At 41.7% G+C, this 16,398-nt stretch overlaps 2 protein-coding genes across 2 annotated transcripts in view; one reads left to right on the forward strand and one right to left on the reverse strand.

The window, feature by feature from the left end:
- LOC131265793 (voltage-dependent L-type calcium channel subunit beta-1) overlaps positions 1 to 2,208 on the forward strand; it is a 14,678-nt gene extending 12,470 nt beyond the window's left edge. The window contains exons 12-13 of the mRNA XM_058268110.1: positions 1,532 to 1,768; positions 1,799 to 2,208. Of these exons, the coding sequence (XP_058124093.1) occupies positions 1,532 to 1,768; positions 1,799 to 2,208 (647 nt within the window). The remainder of the gene's footprint in view (positions 1 to 1,531; positions 1,769 to 1,798) is intronic.
- A 9,236-nt stretch (positions 2,209 to 11,444) lies between these two features.
- Positions 11,445 to 16,398, reverse strand: LOC131266438 (protein slowmo). The gene is made up of 5 exons (XM_058268959.1): positions 16,316 to 16,398; positions 15,990 to 16,154; positions 14,915 to 15,080; positions 12,474 to 12,779; positions 11,445 to 12,401 (listed from the first exon to the last, which is right to left on the reverse strand). Exons 2-5 carry the CDS (start codon positions 16,019 to 16,021, stop codon positions 12,261 to 12,263), a joined length of 645 nt encoding a protein of 214 aa, XP_058124942.1. The 5' UTR covers positions 16,022 to 16,154; positions 16,316 to 16,398; the 3' UTR covers positions 11,445 to 12,260.

Below are 16,398 nucleotides of genomic sequence, written 5' to 3' on the forward strand. Positions count from 1 at the left end.
GTTTAGAGATTGCTATTTTAGTTTGAGTCCTTTATTGGGATTTATTTGTTTGACAAAACAGGTTTATATTTCATTACTTTACAATTTTCTAGAGTTGACATCAGACATTTATCTCAATAGAGTTCTTATTGTCTGTAACTATGTGGGTCGTTTGATTGTTTTGTATCGTTCAATTCAAATGATCTTGCACATTGAATACATGTTTTACCTTCATATTTTTACTTTCATTGATTTATGCATTGTTGTTTTCTTTATTTTATTTGTTTTCTTATCCGTTTTAGTCTTTAATATGGCCGACGTCGAAGACACGCTGTAAAGGGCCACCTGGAGGAGGTGTGCAGGAAAACTTATTGGATATGTTTTTGCTATAACTTGTGTTTTGGAAGAAAATATTGGATATATTCTGCAACGTTTTCTTCTAACTGTTTGCTCGGTGAAATTGGTGCTAACTCATTTCTTTCCGGGACACAATCAAGCAAACGCGCGATTTGCATTGGAATGTTTTGGACATTTATTTATAAGTTTGTTTTGGTTTCCGGTACGAGCTGGTAAACATCTCGTAAAGGTACGTTTCCTGTTTTGTTTTTATTTAGTTGAGTTCCACTTTTACACGCTGCTTGAACTGTTATTGTACTAACAACCTTACTAGTGTGACTCTAACTGTGTGAAAAATGCGTTAACATGAAAAACCAGACAGTGGGAGACTGGGCGCCTCCATTGGTTATTGTGGAACTGTTTTCAAGATTTTGAAATAGCATTTTGCCAAGGACCCTGGCCTGTCATGAGACATCTGAAGTTTTATATTTTTTTAGAGATGAAAAGTTTCAGATAACGAATGATTAAAACAATTTCATAATGTCATGTCATTTTTAAATGTTGCTAGAAAAATCATGAGAGTATTAACTTTGTTTTATCAATGGTTTAAAGTATTTATCGATTCAATCAAAAGGAAAGTATATCATTCAATTGCATGCTTCAATTCCTTGTTACCCATTAGTTTTCGTTCAAAGTTTCAACAAAAGATGGAAAACATTACAAAACCATGTCCCACTTTTGAGCCAGTTAGACACTCAATCAGCGAATGATTTCGTCTTGATAAAGGTGCTTCATTTGGCCAATATAAGGCTCCGTTGACTATTTTCCAGTTGTTATTTCGATTCTTGGTTATCTAAATAAATACCGTACATTAGGGACGATTCTAACTAGCTTCCCGTAGGTTTGAATTGCTATTTACAGTTTTGCACGTTTCTTTGTATGATTTTCGTCCGTTTGTGTTACTGTTCCGCTGCCCAACGCGTTGTTCAAACCGGCCAACCATTGCGCCTACCCTTAATTACTATCTGATAAGCTGTAAGGACGATGGGTCACACGCCCTGTATTTGCTGTAGTTCTCCGTGCTCCGTCTGTCATGTGCGTGTGTTTTGAACGCTCCGCCTCGTCCAGTCCAGTCTGTCCTGCCGCTTTCGGTCTCGCAAAACTCACCGTTTGTGCGTTTGTTTTCCACCCCTCTTCCTTTTCTTTTTCCCCTCAGGTGCATCATATCATCACAATAGTAATAGTAGTAGTGGTAGTAGACGGCCGACCTCGAACCGGCACGGCGACAACCGCGACCGGGACCGGCTGGATCGCATCGAGCGGGACCGGGAGCGGGACCGGGAGCGACTGCACGCCCGGGAGCGCGACATGCTGCACTACGACATCAACGACGACGATCTGCTGAACGAGCGCAACTACGGACCCGCCGACTACGGCGGCGGAGGCAGCGGCGGTGGCGGTGGGGGTGGCGGGGGATTGGGAGGCGGCGGGGGTGGAGGAGGTAGCGACCGGGGTGTCGGCGGTGGGGGGATGGTGCGGGGCGATAGTCGGGACATGCGCGACCTGAGAGACCCGGTCGCCCGGGAGCGAAGGGAGCTGGTGGGGCTGGGGGCGAGCAGTAGCAGTAGTGGCAGCGGGGCGGCGCACGCCCGGGGGCACAATCTGAGCGGCGACATCCTGGAACACGAGCGCGAGCTGCTGCGCGAGCGGGATCGGGAGCGGGATCGCGAGCTGAACCGGGGGTACGCGGTGCAGGGCGGGCCGCGGCAGCTGGTGGCCGCACCCGGCCAGCAATCGGTGCGCCGCGGCATGCCCGAGCGGGACCGCGACCGGGACGACTACAGTCCGCACCGTGGGGGCGGTAATAATAGAAGGGTACTGAACGCCATGTAGGAATCGTGGATATAGGGATGGGATCAGGATGATGACGATAACGATGGCGCCGGTGACGAAGTGGGAGACGAGGATGAGGACGCCGGTGAGGGGGAGACTGGTGAGGCGGGTGAGGCCGGTCGGAGGATGGTTGACATGCGGCGAGGTAGGGCGAAGAGTCGTACCGAGGATGAGACGAGCGATGCTGGCTCCGTCGACGAGGAGAAGCTCGTGCCGGACAGCGAAGAGGACGACGGTTTCGAGTACGATGAGTTCTACTAAACCCCACACCAACACCAACACCAACACCAACACACACACACACACATACACGCACAGTGACACCTAGACTTCTACTTCCAACTATGTGATCTTCCTGTGAGGGATCGTTGATGTGATGATGTCCGACGATCGAGTAAACGTTTTTGCCACAAGCAGGTCGATTACTTTGCGGAACAAATAAACACTTTGGCAAGCTTGTTATGGTCATCCACTCACGCACAGACACACGTATCGATCGACCACGATCGGATCCTTACACACGACGATAGGTTCGGAGCGATTGAAGCAGCTCCTATTGTCACTTTTCTATTGTGCTTCCTACTTCTTTCTTACACACGCTTTAATACATTCAACACCACCACACACAAACACACAGATAAACAGATATGCACCTACACACACACACACACACACGTCAGGGGTGTGCAACAGTGAAGAGAGCAAAGGCCTCGTTTCCGTTTGTTCTTCGCGAGGTGCGTCCGTCGTGCGAGTCATCCTGATCCAATTCCTATGTGTGCTCTGGTCGGGGAGCGTTGAAGGAAGCCGACGTTTTTCCATGAACTGCGTGTACATAGCCATACAGTAGCTTAGTATCATTGACCGGGTGTGAGCAAGGGAAGTAAGATGGCGGCCCCTTATGACGAGACGTTCCAAGGCGAAAAAGGGAAGAGCAAAAGTCCGCTCACTTCTTCCTACTTCCTTCCACTATCGCACACAACATTTGATGTGTGTCTGCGTGTATGGATGCGCGTGTGTGTGTGTTTCTGTGCGTGTGTCTTCAGGGTACACATGGTACATTCCAGTTCCGGTGACAAAAAAGGAAGCTTACATCCTTCGACATTTTTATTATCTCCTGCTTGTCTGTCCTGGAAAATGAATCGATACTTTTCTTATGTGGCATTATTTTTGCAAACTCTTGGCTGATTACATCTTTGGTTTAGTTTTCACTCCACACTGAGCAAGTCCCGAGATTGTTGTTTGATTTAATTACTAACACCTTATAGATAGCCAGAAATTTCTCAAACATGTAGCTGTATTTTAGCGTATGGTTTTACAACTTGAAAAACCTTGTATCTGTAAAGTTTGTGTTGATTTTCACAAGTTTCATTTAACTCTTTCAGAGTATTATGTTTCGTTTGATTCCTTATGTACTTCCTTCAATCAATCACTGCCATTACCGTATGAGCCATGATATTCAAGAATGGCACAATCATTTGATGATAAATCCGGTTATTTAGAAATTGTAAAATTTCCTATTTTTTTTAGCACTACGTTGTTTTTTGCAATTTTTTTTCGTTTCGGACCAATGTCCAATTCCTTCTCTGTTTTTTCCTGTTGAACTCTCTCATTTTTTCTCAATTAATACTCTACTAAACTGTCCGACTATTTTCTATCGTTGTTCTTCTGTTTCTTCCTCTTATCTCCTCCTTCTTTTTTCTCTAGATCTTATCCTGTCCGAGTTTTTCTAGATGCCTGTTCTGTGTTAACTATTCATACCGCTTGTGGTTAGCTTCCTGCAGGGGCAAGTCCTTCAGCAAAATAAAATAGAAGTCCAAGTCCACCCCCCAGCTAAATGAGCGAGCAGGTGTGAAAGGCTTAGCGTTTAGTGGGTTTGTGTTTTGTATTCGTATTTCTTCCTTCCGGTTGATCTGTTGATCTTGTTGAGCGTTCTGAACGTAGTGGAGTTTTCTAGTGTTTCTGTACCCCACCGGGAGTGGAACACCAGTGATAAAGGCATAGGTGAGTCAGTCGTCGCCTATTATTTTACCGCCCCCCACACCCGGCTAGTCACCCCCTTCTTCCGCACGGTTCAAGCTCCCTCTGAAGCGTACGCTCTTCCTGCTACCGCACTGCTAGCCCTGGTGTGTCGAAGCTCCTCGAGTTGATGATCTTCGTTGGGAGGTTGCGCAGAGGCTCGCACAAATCCGCATGCAATCGAATAGGGCCATAACGCAGGATGATAGAATGAATAGGGAATCTAGATTTAACTGTAAAGCGTTGGGGAAGCGGTATGAAATGTGAAGAAGTGGAGCATGGGTTGAGCAGCAATCGGCCTGATCCATCAAAACTCAAGAGACACAGTGATGGCGAGCTTCAGTGAAACATGCAAATTGCGCTGAATGTGCGCGAAACAAGACCATATTTGTGAATCATAAGTTGAGTGATTGTTTTCTCATTTATCTCATTAAAGATTATTTAACACAAGCAGATCCAAAAAAGCATGTTCAATTCAGAACGGAACGGAACATTGTCCAGTTAAACTTATCTGTTTCCCCGGAGTCCATTTTCCGTACTATTAGGATTACTCTCTGGCACAGATAAAGGAAATAGTTCGTTTTTTTTTCTGCACACGATATCGAGTGCATTTGTTTGTGCAAACTCTCCGTGATGCAATCGCTGTTGCAGGAGAAAATGAATACTTTTGCCTACTACTAAAGCATCACAAGAAATGATATTTGATTGTGCCAAACGAAACGACCATAAGCAAACCACACATCTCCAAACACTCCATGGCTATTTGGTTCTGCTGGCAAGAGTTTCCTCCGGAAGTATGTGTATTGGTTCTGAGAAAATTATTTCAAAAACAATAAGTAGACTAACACGACACGTGAAGGGAAATGCAAAGCGTTCATTTAAGTAAACACTGATGAATGGCAATCGGTGGAATCCGTTTTCATAAAAAAGCGTCAGAAGGTGTGTATCCGAAAATAAAGTTTAAAACGAGTCAGCGTAACAAGCATTGCTTAGTGCCGAGAGCAAAGGGGTAGTCGAAGGCGATAGTGATTTTGAAGGAATGGAAAAAATAACTCACTTAAATAGCAAAAAAAAAGTCATTGAGCGAAGAAAACCATGCAGTAGATTATGAGAAAAGCTTTAAATTTAAATTTAGGTAATTTGTAAATTGTTCATCCAATTAATATAAAAAGCCGAAGCATGAACACTACACACATTTAACAAACAAAAACATTTACACCTCCTTGAGATGAGTGTGCTGGAAGGGTGTGATTTACGTGTAAGTAAGTGACTGTGTGATTGTATGTGTGTGAGAATTAGCATATGATAAGAAACACTATTTTCAGGGCGACAGTGCTCGACCCGATGAAGATATGCATTTTCTCCCAAGCACAGATACACACACACACACACACACTTACACATAAGAATTTGACTTTAACATGAAGCGTACACGACGGTGGAAATTCTCATTTTGTAAAAAAAACCTACCAACTTATAAACGGAACAATCGTAATAATAATATTATTATCTTTCGTATGTTAAGGGGCATATTGAATCGATGCATTCGTAACTTCACGTTCGAAGAACAGCAACATTGTTTATGCCGAATTCTACGGTAAACTATACCCGAAGCGGAATGATTTTGTACAGTACGGGACCGGAGTCACCGGCCGCAAAAGTCGAGCGGTCTCAGCTCGATTCTCCCATTTCCTCAGATTGCTTACACGATGCCTGCGCCGGATTAAAACCGAAGGGAGGGATCGACGCTTTTTCCTCCTTATTCAGCCTTTCGTAATGTAAAAAATAAAATAAAATGAATACACTTACAAAACCACACCTTATCGACGAATCACGGCGAATTATGCAGAGCTTGAATTTATGATAAATAAGCTTTTCTTTCCCCTCTCTCGATCGTTGATTGGCTTATTTCGAGGTTTGGTGGTGAAGGTAGAGAAAGGACGTATCGGGAAGATCGCAAAAAAACTCGCTACTTACGATGAAACATGCAACACAATGTAACATATGGCGTAAGAAACACAAAGGATGATAAGCGTCTGGACAAAAAAAATGCAATAAGAAAATCGAAATTTATAGAACATGAAAAATGTTTCAAGTTAAGCGGATTGAATGGAAGGAAAAAGTTGTGCAATGTAAAAACAGAAACAATGGCAAAACAAGGAGATAGGGCGAAGATGTTGAAAAGCGGCACTGGTTACCTGAAATGATATGGTTTCGACAAGCATGTAAAATTGTTGTTCTCTGCCTCATAAGCGCACTCACACACGCAGACACTACACTGGAAGAATAACATAACAGCCCTCTGAAAATCAAAGAAAAACGAAAGGATAACGAAGCAAAATTATACCAAACCATGTCTGAGAAGGCGGTAGCATTAATTTGAATTTGAAATCGTTAAGACAAAATTTATAGAATACATCTATGATCAATGTAAAAACTGCAGAGAAACAATACTACCGCATGAATAGTGTTGTATATTCTATTCCTCTCATAAATAATAATAGTTTTTTTCTTAATTTATTGCAAAGTTTTCACAGCTTCAAGGAAACACGGTCGCTAAGGGTTCGTTTGACCAATATTTTCCACTCTTCCGCAGCATTCGCATTCGTTAAATTTGAACAGAGAAAATGGCATTATAAAACATTTCTTGAATCCCGAGAGTGGTGTTTGGGATTTTTCCCATATTGAAGGTGAATTAAACTACAACAACCACTTGCTGACAAAACGGAAAGATTTTACATGAAATAGAATTGAATCAAACCTTTCTAGGTAACATTATCCTTTCTCTAATTCTATTATACCGCATTGCTACGACAACAATATACATTTTCACCCATCTATGACATACATACATACATATATACTAACACACACAAGTAAACACTTCAACTCTTCTACTTCGATTGATTATTGGAAGAAGGCAGAAAAATAAAAATTAAAAAATTAGGCGTTGGCATAGAGAGTGAAGACATAGAAGGACGAATTGTGCGATCCGAAGAAAAATAATTGGAAGCAACTAAACAGATGCTTTGGCAGTTGGACACGGCATAATGAATGCAAATGTAAAACTTCCCAGCATAAAACCGTTAAATAACTTGAGAAAGCAAAAGAAATCTGTTGCCGAATTGTGATTATAAAACTATTATCAGAGTACTTGAAAACAAAAAAAAAATATAGTGAGGAAACAAGACAGATAGACATGGCTAATGTGGAGAGGATTAAAGAAAAACGCTGCAGGAGAAAAACCAATACACTGTGGTGGGTGATGGTTCTCAATCAAGAACTCTCTATTTGTAAAAAAGCTAAAATGGAGGAAAGAAAGCGAAGAAATAGTCCAATCTATGGATATTAAACTAACGCGTAAGTCAACACTGGAGAATATATTAAAAAGCAGAAGAAAAAAGAAAAAAAAACTACAAAACAAAATATATTTGCTATATACCAATTGCCTTGCACTGATATAAAAGAGACGATGTAGTAGAGAACAGAGACAACAGACAGAGAACACAAGACACCGGGAGAACTGTGGAAAACGAATCGCATAGTAATAGCACTCCTGTGCGGCCCCATAAAAAAATACTCGACGACGCACTAAAGATTCATTAAAACAAAGAACTCCCCTCGCGATTACTTAAGGGGACGATCCGTGTTGGTATTGTATGGATGTTTCTACGAATGCTTGTGGGTGTATAAATGAGCGCCGCAAAGCAAAGAGAAGAAAGAAAACAAGAGCTGTAATATAAAACAGAGTAAAAAGCTATTCTTTCCCAAGTTTTACCCGCATTCGTTCTAGCAAATGAGCAAAGTAGGCAGAAATGATAGTAATGAAGGAGAAAAAGAGAAAGAAAGAGAAAAGAGCGAGCAGTAAAGCGAGACCGAAGGATGTTTATGCGTTAGAGAATAAAATATAGCAAACCAAACAGAATGGAAAAACGGGGTTACTAGGTGAACAAGTGAACAAATGATAAAATAATCGAAACAATTCAAACAAAACATATGTAAAAAAGTACTATTACGCCACTGAAAGGAAAAGAAAAACAAGCCATTTCCTCTTATTTCCTCAAATATTCTTCAAATAATAAACAACAATTTAGTCACCGCAGAAAATTCGATAAGCAAATTGATCGATATTACACACTCAAAAAAAAAAAATCACATACACGCAAACAAAGGATTGAAAAATAAAAGCGACAAAGTAACACTGTAACGCTACCGCGCATTGGCAAGGTCCTTGTACATACAGGTTGGTGAAAAGGGTTATTGGAAGTTATTGGTTTTTTATGTTCGTTCTGTTGTTAGCAACGATCGACCATAAGGATGCAAGATCCAAAGTGGATGACAAAGGAAAGACTCGAAACGAGTGAATGATTTCTCTGTCCGACTCACAAGCTTTCTGGCACATTATGCCAGATGCAAGCCTTTTTCTAGCATAATTTCCTCTTTTATTAAAATTTAAACACTCACACAGACACACACACACACGCACACACACACACATACATACATATAAACACCACCAACGTTGGACCTACTGCCAGGTATGAAAAAGGACCGATCTAGCTTTTTTGATTAACTTTCAATTAAACTTAGCCTGGGGTACTTACTTAGATTACTTCAATCAACGCCACTAACAATGTGGCGTGTTATGTTGTTTATGTTAAAATATTATTCCAAACAATTGCACTGCTTACAGCCAGTGGTTTGATATGTTCTAGTTCGAATTTGTTAAAATTGACATAGTCTTAACAAACTTAGATATTATGATTGCGATGTGCTTCGGGATTTGTTTACTAGTGCATGGATGTTTCAACATCGTCCATCTTCCGTTTTTCTAGGAAATATCTATGGTGAATATAAGACAAAAACATAATAGCTTATGTTTTTGAAAGCAAGTCGAATCGGTTCATTTGGGCTCAATTCGTTTCTCTCTGTGGTACATCAAACAATGTTTCTCGAATTTATTTTTCATAGAACCAAACATTATATGCACAGACAAACAAATTGAGGCGGTTTTATGATCCGAATGGCATCACAAAGGTAAAAAGAGAGGAGGAAACAAGGAAAACGAGATCTCGCGAAAACAAGAAATAGTAAAGAATCATCAACCTTTCTCTTTAGGGCACAGGAGGGGTAAATAAAAAAAAAGAGAACTGTAAAGCATATTTAAAAACTCGATAGCTAGTTTAAAAGGAACAGTAAAAATCCGAAAGGCAGTAACATAACCGATTGGTGCGAAAAGATTTTACGACTACATCTCTATGGAATAATTGAAGAAATACGAAAAGCCAGCTTCACCTCGCTAGACCAAAACCAGCCATATTCCACATACACTCACACCTGACAGTAACACTTACATTCTTGAACATGTCCTCCCGCATTAGGAGGAGCCATTTCGGGGTTAGTTTAAAAGGGGCCTGTTTTCCGCCCGGAATGTGGATTAGGTAACCGAAAATGGCAGGAGCCGACATAGCTATGGTGCATTGCGATATTGTTTGAGCCGAACAGGAAGCACTACGTTAGGAAAAACACTTTCACTTACCTTTTCTCCCCTCCCCTTGACTCACTTAACAAATAATATAATTCGTATGGACAGAGAAACAGCAGAACAAGAAAAATGCGAAGAAAACTGTGCAAAAAAATGATTAATTCTTTATTGTTGCCACATTTAAATTAAATTTAAACAAATATTTAAAAATTAATGAAAAAGAAACTCAAAAATCTTAAAAAAAACAACAAAGAAACCCTAAATCATTTGTAAATATATGATGAAAAAATAAAAATAATTTTTATCTAGCATTGTCTTTCACTGTACAATTGAAAGAAAAGGTGACACAATATAAATTAGCGCAAAGGGAAATGTGCAAGGAAAAAGACAACAATACAAAAAACAAATAACAACAAATAACCATAACTAATTTTTCATTCCTTTATTTTATGTCTTTTATAATTCTCTTCGGTATGTTCGTTTCGCTTGGTGGAGCGAACATGATTGCGTAACAGAAAGCTAGCGATTTTGATGTGATCTCACAAGTAAACGTTGCTTGAAAACCTATCACGTTCGTTATTTTACAATGTTTTATAAATCCTTCAATTCACAAACCAAAATCAAGCACAAAACGCCCCTCCAACTTACGATAGTCCTTCACTTTTCCCAAGTAGCATAAATCGATGCATTTGAATACGATAACATGATCGGCATTCCTGTAGCAACGTGTTTTCGATTGATAAATTGGGGAAAAATGCCCATTTAATCGATTAATGCTACCGGAGTTGTTTATGATTTTTTTATCTTAAATATAATCATAAATGACGCTTTTAATTATGTACCAAAACCACCAAACGGAATCATTTAGAATTTGCAAATGGGTGTCCTTGAACGCTATTCGTAATCTGGGAACATTTCCTTCGTTCGTGTTCATACTTCACACAGTCGTTTCTGTGTGTTTTATTTTGTACAGTACAACTTCAAAGCGGTTTTTGTGAATTTTCATATATTTCTGACGGGTGTTACCCTCCGATATGCTCCGCTCCATAATTCACAAGGCAAACTTACATTAGCATAAGGAGGCAAGTCATACCATTTCAATGTTAAACGTCAAATCAAACAAATGTTTTGCAAAGTTCAATCGTGAAAATACAGTTCCCTCATTCCCGAATTTCCCCGCGCAAATAATGATATCTTTTAACATGCACCTGCTCGTGTACTCGTCATGCACTCGAATGTGTGTACTTATAGTAATCTGGTTGAAAAGGTGAGGCAACTATTTGAAAAACTCCTAATTATATTTAACCTAACCGCCTACATTCGATGGAACGAGGTGTGAAATGGAAAATTTGCTAGCTCAACGTCAATGTTTTATTGCTCTAAGCGCATTGAATTTCTTACAAAACTGAACAAAAAAAAAACGTTAGTGCAACTTTGCATTCACAAATCTCCTCTCATGTAGGTTGAGTTACTCTGTTTTCCTAGCAAAATGTGTCCACTACTTATACAACATAGTTATGAAGTAATTTGTTTGCATGCAAAGAAACATGTTTCTATCGAAGCCGTCATGTTTCTTTCGTTCTAACGGAGTGTCTTTGTCGTCTTCAATCTTACGGTTCTTTTGCCTCAGCCCCAGTTCGTCAGCTTTCTTTCTTTAACATTCTTTTCCTTTTGTTGCGGGTTTTGCACTGTTTTTTTCTCGCATTTTCCAACAGCACTACAGTAGCAAACTTCATTTGGTTTATGTTTAAAACGAGCTCCATTCGTTCGTTACTCTATTTTATCACCAGTATTTGCGTATAAATTACTAATACAAAACAATGGCATACTGGAGGGAACACGTAGATTGAAAAGGAAAAAGAGAGAGGGAGCAAGAATGAAATAAGTAGTCAGTACTTTCTAGGAAGGGAAATTCATCCGGAACCTGAAGCTGCAAGTAGAGTAGCGAGCTGAGTTGGGATGAAAGGATCTTTTCGAGCTAGGGGGAACTAAGTAGGGTAGGGTACATCAACTTCCACTATTCGCTCGGAAATCGGAGGATGATGATGATGCTGATGATGATGAAGGTGATGGTAAAGATGATTGTCCGGTTGAAGAAGCAGAAGATGGCGAAAGTTCCTCTCCTCCGGTACGGCTGGAGGCGTTGGTTGTATTGTCCCTACCAGGACCACGGCTAGTAGCTGCGGTTACGCTTGAGTTAGCCCGACTGTTCGACACCATCGTCACCGTCGGGTTGATCGGTATATTTGTAGTGCTTGTTGTGTCGTTGGCACTACCTGATGTGTGCGAATGCTGCGTCCGATCAGGAGTCGAAGAAGACGCCGCAAGGGACCCCGGGCATGACCCCGGACGCGACGGTGAAGAAGCGGAGTAACCCGGACGAAATAGTGGTCCACCACGAGGAGTTCCACTGCCAGCAGCACTCGACGATTGTGACCCTCCTCCCGTAGTCTTAGTATCTTCTCCAGGCCCGCCACTAGCAGCAGTAGGACCGTCCCCTCGCACACCACCACTGGCCATAGAAGCCGCTGCCGCCGCACACCGCTTGTTACTATATGTGTATCTTCTGAGCGGTCGCGCTGAGTTCGTCCATACTTTTGCGGGCCTGGTCCGTGATGTCGTCCAGGGACTTCTTGGTGTGTGTCAGGATCTCGTTCGTACTGTTCGCCGCACTGTTGGCCAGTTCTTTCATCTACGGTGGAAGAAATCGAAAACCAGATCGTTAAGCAAACCGCATTCAATAAACTGCTACTTCTTCACCTACCTCAGCATTCAGCTTCCCTATCACCCATTCCAAACCCTGACGACCCTTGCCCGCATTGGTACTGATGTTCTTGGTCAGCACGTCCTCCATGTACCGGTTCAGTGGGACGCCCTCGACCTGCACCGTCGCTTCCTGCTTCAGTAGCGTTTTGGACGGGTCAGTCGGGTGTGGAACGTAGCTGAGCGTTTCGTACACTGAAAGGAAGCTGCCAAAGGTGAGGTTGATCGTCTTCAGTGTCATAAGCCGTTCCTTCGGATCGACGGTTGACTTTTCACTAGCGTAGCAGACGTTTGGGGAACCAATGAGCTGTAGGGAATGAAAAAGAAGAAAAACAGTTAAATTACATCTTAAGCGGCAAGAACAACAGGGTAAAAAAAGATCTAATACACCACACGCCTAACAATTTCCGAATTTAATGGGATCCAAAACACCTGTTAACCTTGTCCTAGCACAACGCAATAACCGCAGCTCAACCGGGCCTGTATAAACTCTCTTTCTACATCAGGAAAAAAGCATCATCTGCGATAACAAGCGCAAAACACTACCTATCAAGAATTAAATGCGACGAACGATGCGACAATTCTTTTTTGAGCAGTGAAAACAAATTCAATTCCTAGCAATTAATACTTTTGACCTTACTTATCCGTTTGATTAATGGTGGATTACTTTTATTTTTTATGTTTATTAAAATACGTAAAAATGATAAAACTCTTATTTACTATTAAATTACAGCCTGCAGACAGATTAATATGTAAATCCGAATATGAATAAGATTATGAATCTCGTTGCCTTCTTAATCAAAAAGATATATGAAATTGGATTTTTTGCGTACAAAAAACATGGGTAGATAATAAGAAAAATATTGCATATGTCCTAAAACATTCAGAGTTGAATTGAAAAAAAAATCATGAGAAGCATTTTCCATGGGCTTGTTTATGTCTAGTTTACAATACAGGTTTGAGAATGCCTTTAAACTTTTAATAAAACTTGATTTTATTCACGCAATTAGCGTGCTTTTATGGTATAAATCTTTTTGCAGCCACAGATATCTTTTTAGATATAAATTTAATCGTTAACGGAGTCACAGGAAATCTTTGCGACCTTCTTAAGTCCACTAAAGCTCCCCTTGTTGAATACCGACACGGCGAGCATGACGAATGAATTGCATCCTCAGGCAGTCCAAAGATCATCACAGCGCGTTTGTCGTTATCTTATCAACTTTTCCGCAACACACTTCCTTGCTTCTCTTCTTTACCAAACTCACCAACCAAATCGGCGTGTCTGGTCACGCGTACTGGTATTAACATTGCCTTAGTTGATAAGAATTGGCAAAAAACGTAGTTTGCACATGGAAAGTTTGGCCGAGGGCATCGAGGTTGTTGCCGGGCACGAGGCAATGCTGCTACACAGGTGCTAATCAACGCAAGCTCACAATTGCCCCACTGGTAGTGTGTGGCGGTTGAAGTGGTTGGTTTGTATTGGCCCATCATATGGACGCTAAATGTTCTTATCTATTGGCTTCGTGACGATTTCTAATTAATGACTTGTGAGTTGTATGGTTGTTCAGTTCAGTGACGTATTACTTTTAGGAATATATTCTCACATGGTGAGAAGCATGATGAAATGTCCATTGTTATGGGACGAGAATGAAAAACAAACAAACGTGCTTATATAAAGGGACATAGTTATATGTGTTGTCTAAACATAGACACATTTTCCAGTACGTTCCGCTTTGAATTCTTGGGAGAATTCCTTGACAAACTCAATGCTACAACAATTAGAGCATAAATTGGCATCGATTTCACCGTTCGTTGAATCGTTCATGCAACCAACGCGTGCACACGCTTTGACCGATCATCGGAAGTGTAGGGTTTCAAGTGTTTGTGAAGACGCCGTCGTTGCTTGCATCTGACTAGACAGTGAAGAAAGGAAACCCTCGCCTCCGAAGAACGCGTCTCGAGAACATTGTCAGCGGTTTGGGTCGAGAGGGTAACCACCGGACGGGGAATTAGATAAGCCACGAGCTAACACCACATGGATGCTCGTGCACGCGCAGAGGCAATGCGGAGGAGTTTGCGCAAAGGCACAGCATGTGAAACGATGACGCGTGCTCATGACGAAGGTGAAAATTGTCATAGTAAATTTAGAGTCACATTCCGTTCACGGTGGCCACACTCGTCGACAAGCACTAACACTACCCCTACAAGCCCTAAGCTGAGATAGTGGTAAAAGCGTGGATCATTTTACTTGGCGTACACGCGAATACCCAATACAGCGACAGTAGGTAGTGTATTTTTATCACGCCGTTTTCAAGAAGCGAACCGGCGAAAGATCAGCCCAAGAAGGTTTTCGTGTCGTCTAGATCATCGAAAAAGCCGCTTGAATCAAAAGACAAAATCTTTGCCAACCAAACTAAACGGGTTGGCCGGGTGGGAAATTACCTTTTGTGCCCACTGTGGGAAATACCATTTGGAGCTGACCAGCCGGTGCGTGTGCAGGACGCCATCGACGACCCTTCGTTCCACCACGTCGGTTCCGATGACGGCTGTGTTGATGGGGTTCGGGTACTTGCGCCAGGCGGCCTGTGCTACGGTTTCCCAGGGATGGCTGTAATTAGACGGCATTGGAGAGAGAATGGATCAATTATTAATGTTTAATCAGTTAATGTTGGGTCTTGTTACAAACAAATTTAAATCAAAGTTAGCTTCTTAGCAACTGTTGCTAGAGATCGATTAATGCAATTGTTTCCCATTCGATCTGATACAAACGATTCCCAGCCCTTTAAAACTTTGTCGTTATGCGGAACGTTTCTCAACAGTGGATTACCTTGAGCGGTGGAGAAAGTCAAGGTTGGGTAAGGTTCCGCGGAATGCTATTGAACTGTGGCCAACATTTTACGGAAATACAAGAAACAGATGGCTTACGGTCAAACGACTCGCCTCCTCTATCCGAGTTCAATGGACCAAAGCAAATCATCTCCATGTCGGTTGCAAGCATCGATCAACCGCGATCGCGGAGAGAAATATTTGAGAAACTAAGTCGATCACATGTGTTTCAGGTGCAGTGTGAAAAAAAGATCAAAATCGACTCGCCAGCTGTTTCACACAGGAATGTTGTGCAAAAGCGGATTGCGTTTCGCTTCGCACACTCATAAACAAAGCGTCAAAGTGACGTTTCTTCTGTTTCACAAACCCGCACACACACACCATCGCACCAGTTGCTGCTCAATTTCGTAACGAGCTTGAATTTGATCTTCTTTGCTGAGCTTTGCACAGATGAAACACGAACGTTTGTTAATTGACGAAAATTAGAGCAGTCACTTGGAAGTCTACGATACCACTTGGTTCGTTTGAGCAGAAAAATATACAACAAGCAACGATGTAGCAGAATATTCCAGACGCACGCGGACGGTATCTGTCAAAAAATGTTTTTCACAGCGATGCGCTACATTTACATAACGACGAATCTATGCTGCTCTTGGCGACTGGCGTAGCAACCCCGATCTCGCATACTTACTTGAAAACGTGCTCTGATGTCCAGATTTTCATTATTGCGCTTTTTATTTGTGAAGTTGGGTTTAAGATGCTGTGCGTCACGATGATTCACGGACGCTTGTACCTCTGCAACCTAACCACCTATCGCCACAAGGTCTGCTTCACTTGTATTGTTCCACAGCACCACCTGAGGAACGTGAAACGAGCGAAGAAAAAGGAGTTTGTAGTGCAAACGGGGCGACGTAGGCAGTTGTTCCTATCGGCAGCGTGCACGGCACGAACGCCAAAACTCGAAGAACTCGAAACGCAACCGCGAAAATAGTAAACAAAGAAATGAAATACACGCACGTTTCAATAAAGAAAACCTCCGCAAACACCACACGGATTCGTTATCCTCAGCACCGAACCAACTGTTCAACCGTAGCATTCAT

The sequence above is a fragment of the Anopheles coustani genome, chromosome 2, assembly GCF_943734705.1.
Source record: "Anopheles coustani chromosome 2, idAnoCousDA_361_x.2, whole genome shotgun sequence".
Taxonomy (NCBI): domain Eukaryota; kingdom Metazoa; phylum Arthropoda; class Insecta; order Diptera; family Culicidae; genus Anopheles; species Anopheles coustani.

Bases quoted from the DNA above. Each gene is read 5' to 3' on its own strand.
- LOC131266438 (XM_058268959.1), bottom strand. From the start codon at position 16,021: ATGAAAATCTGGACATCAGAGCACGTTTTCAA. The intron at 15,081-15,989 runs GTAAGTATGCGA...GTCTAATTACAG, and splicing joins ACATCAGAGCACGTTTTCAA to CCATCCCTGGGAAACCGTAG. The intron at 12,402-12,473 runs GTAGGTGAAGAA...CTTCCACCGTAG, and splicing joins TAGGGAAGCTGAATGCTGAG to ATGAAAGAACTGGCCAACAG.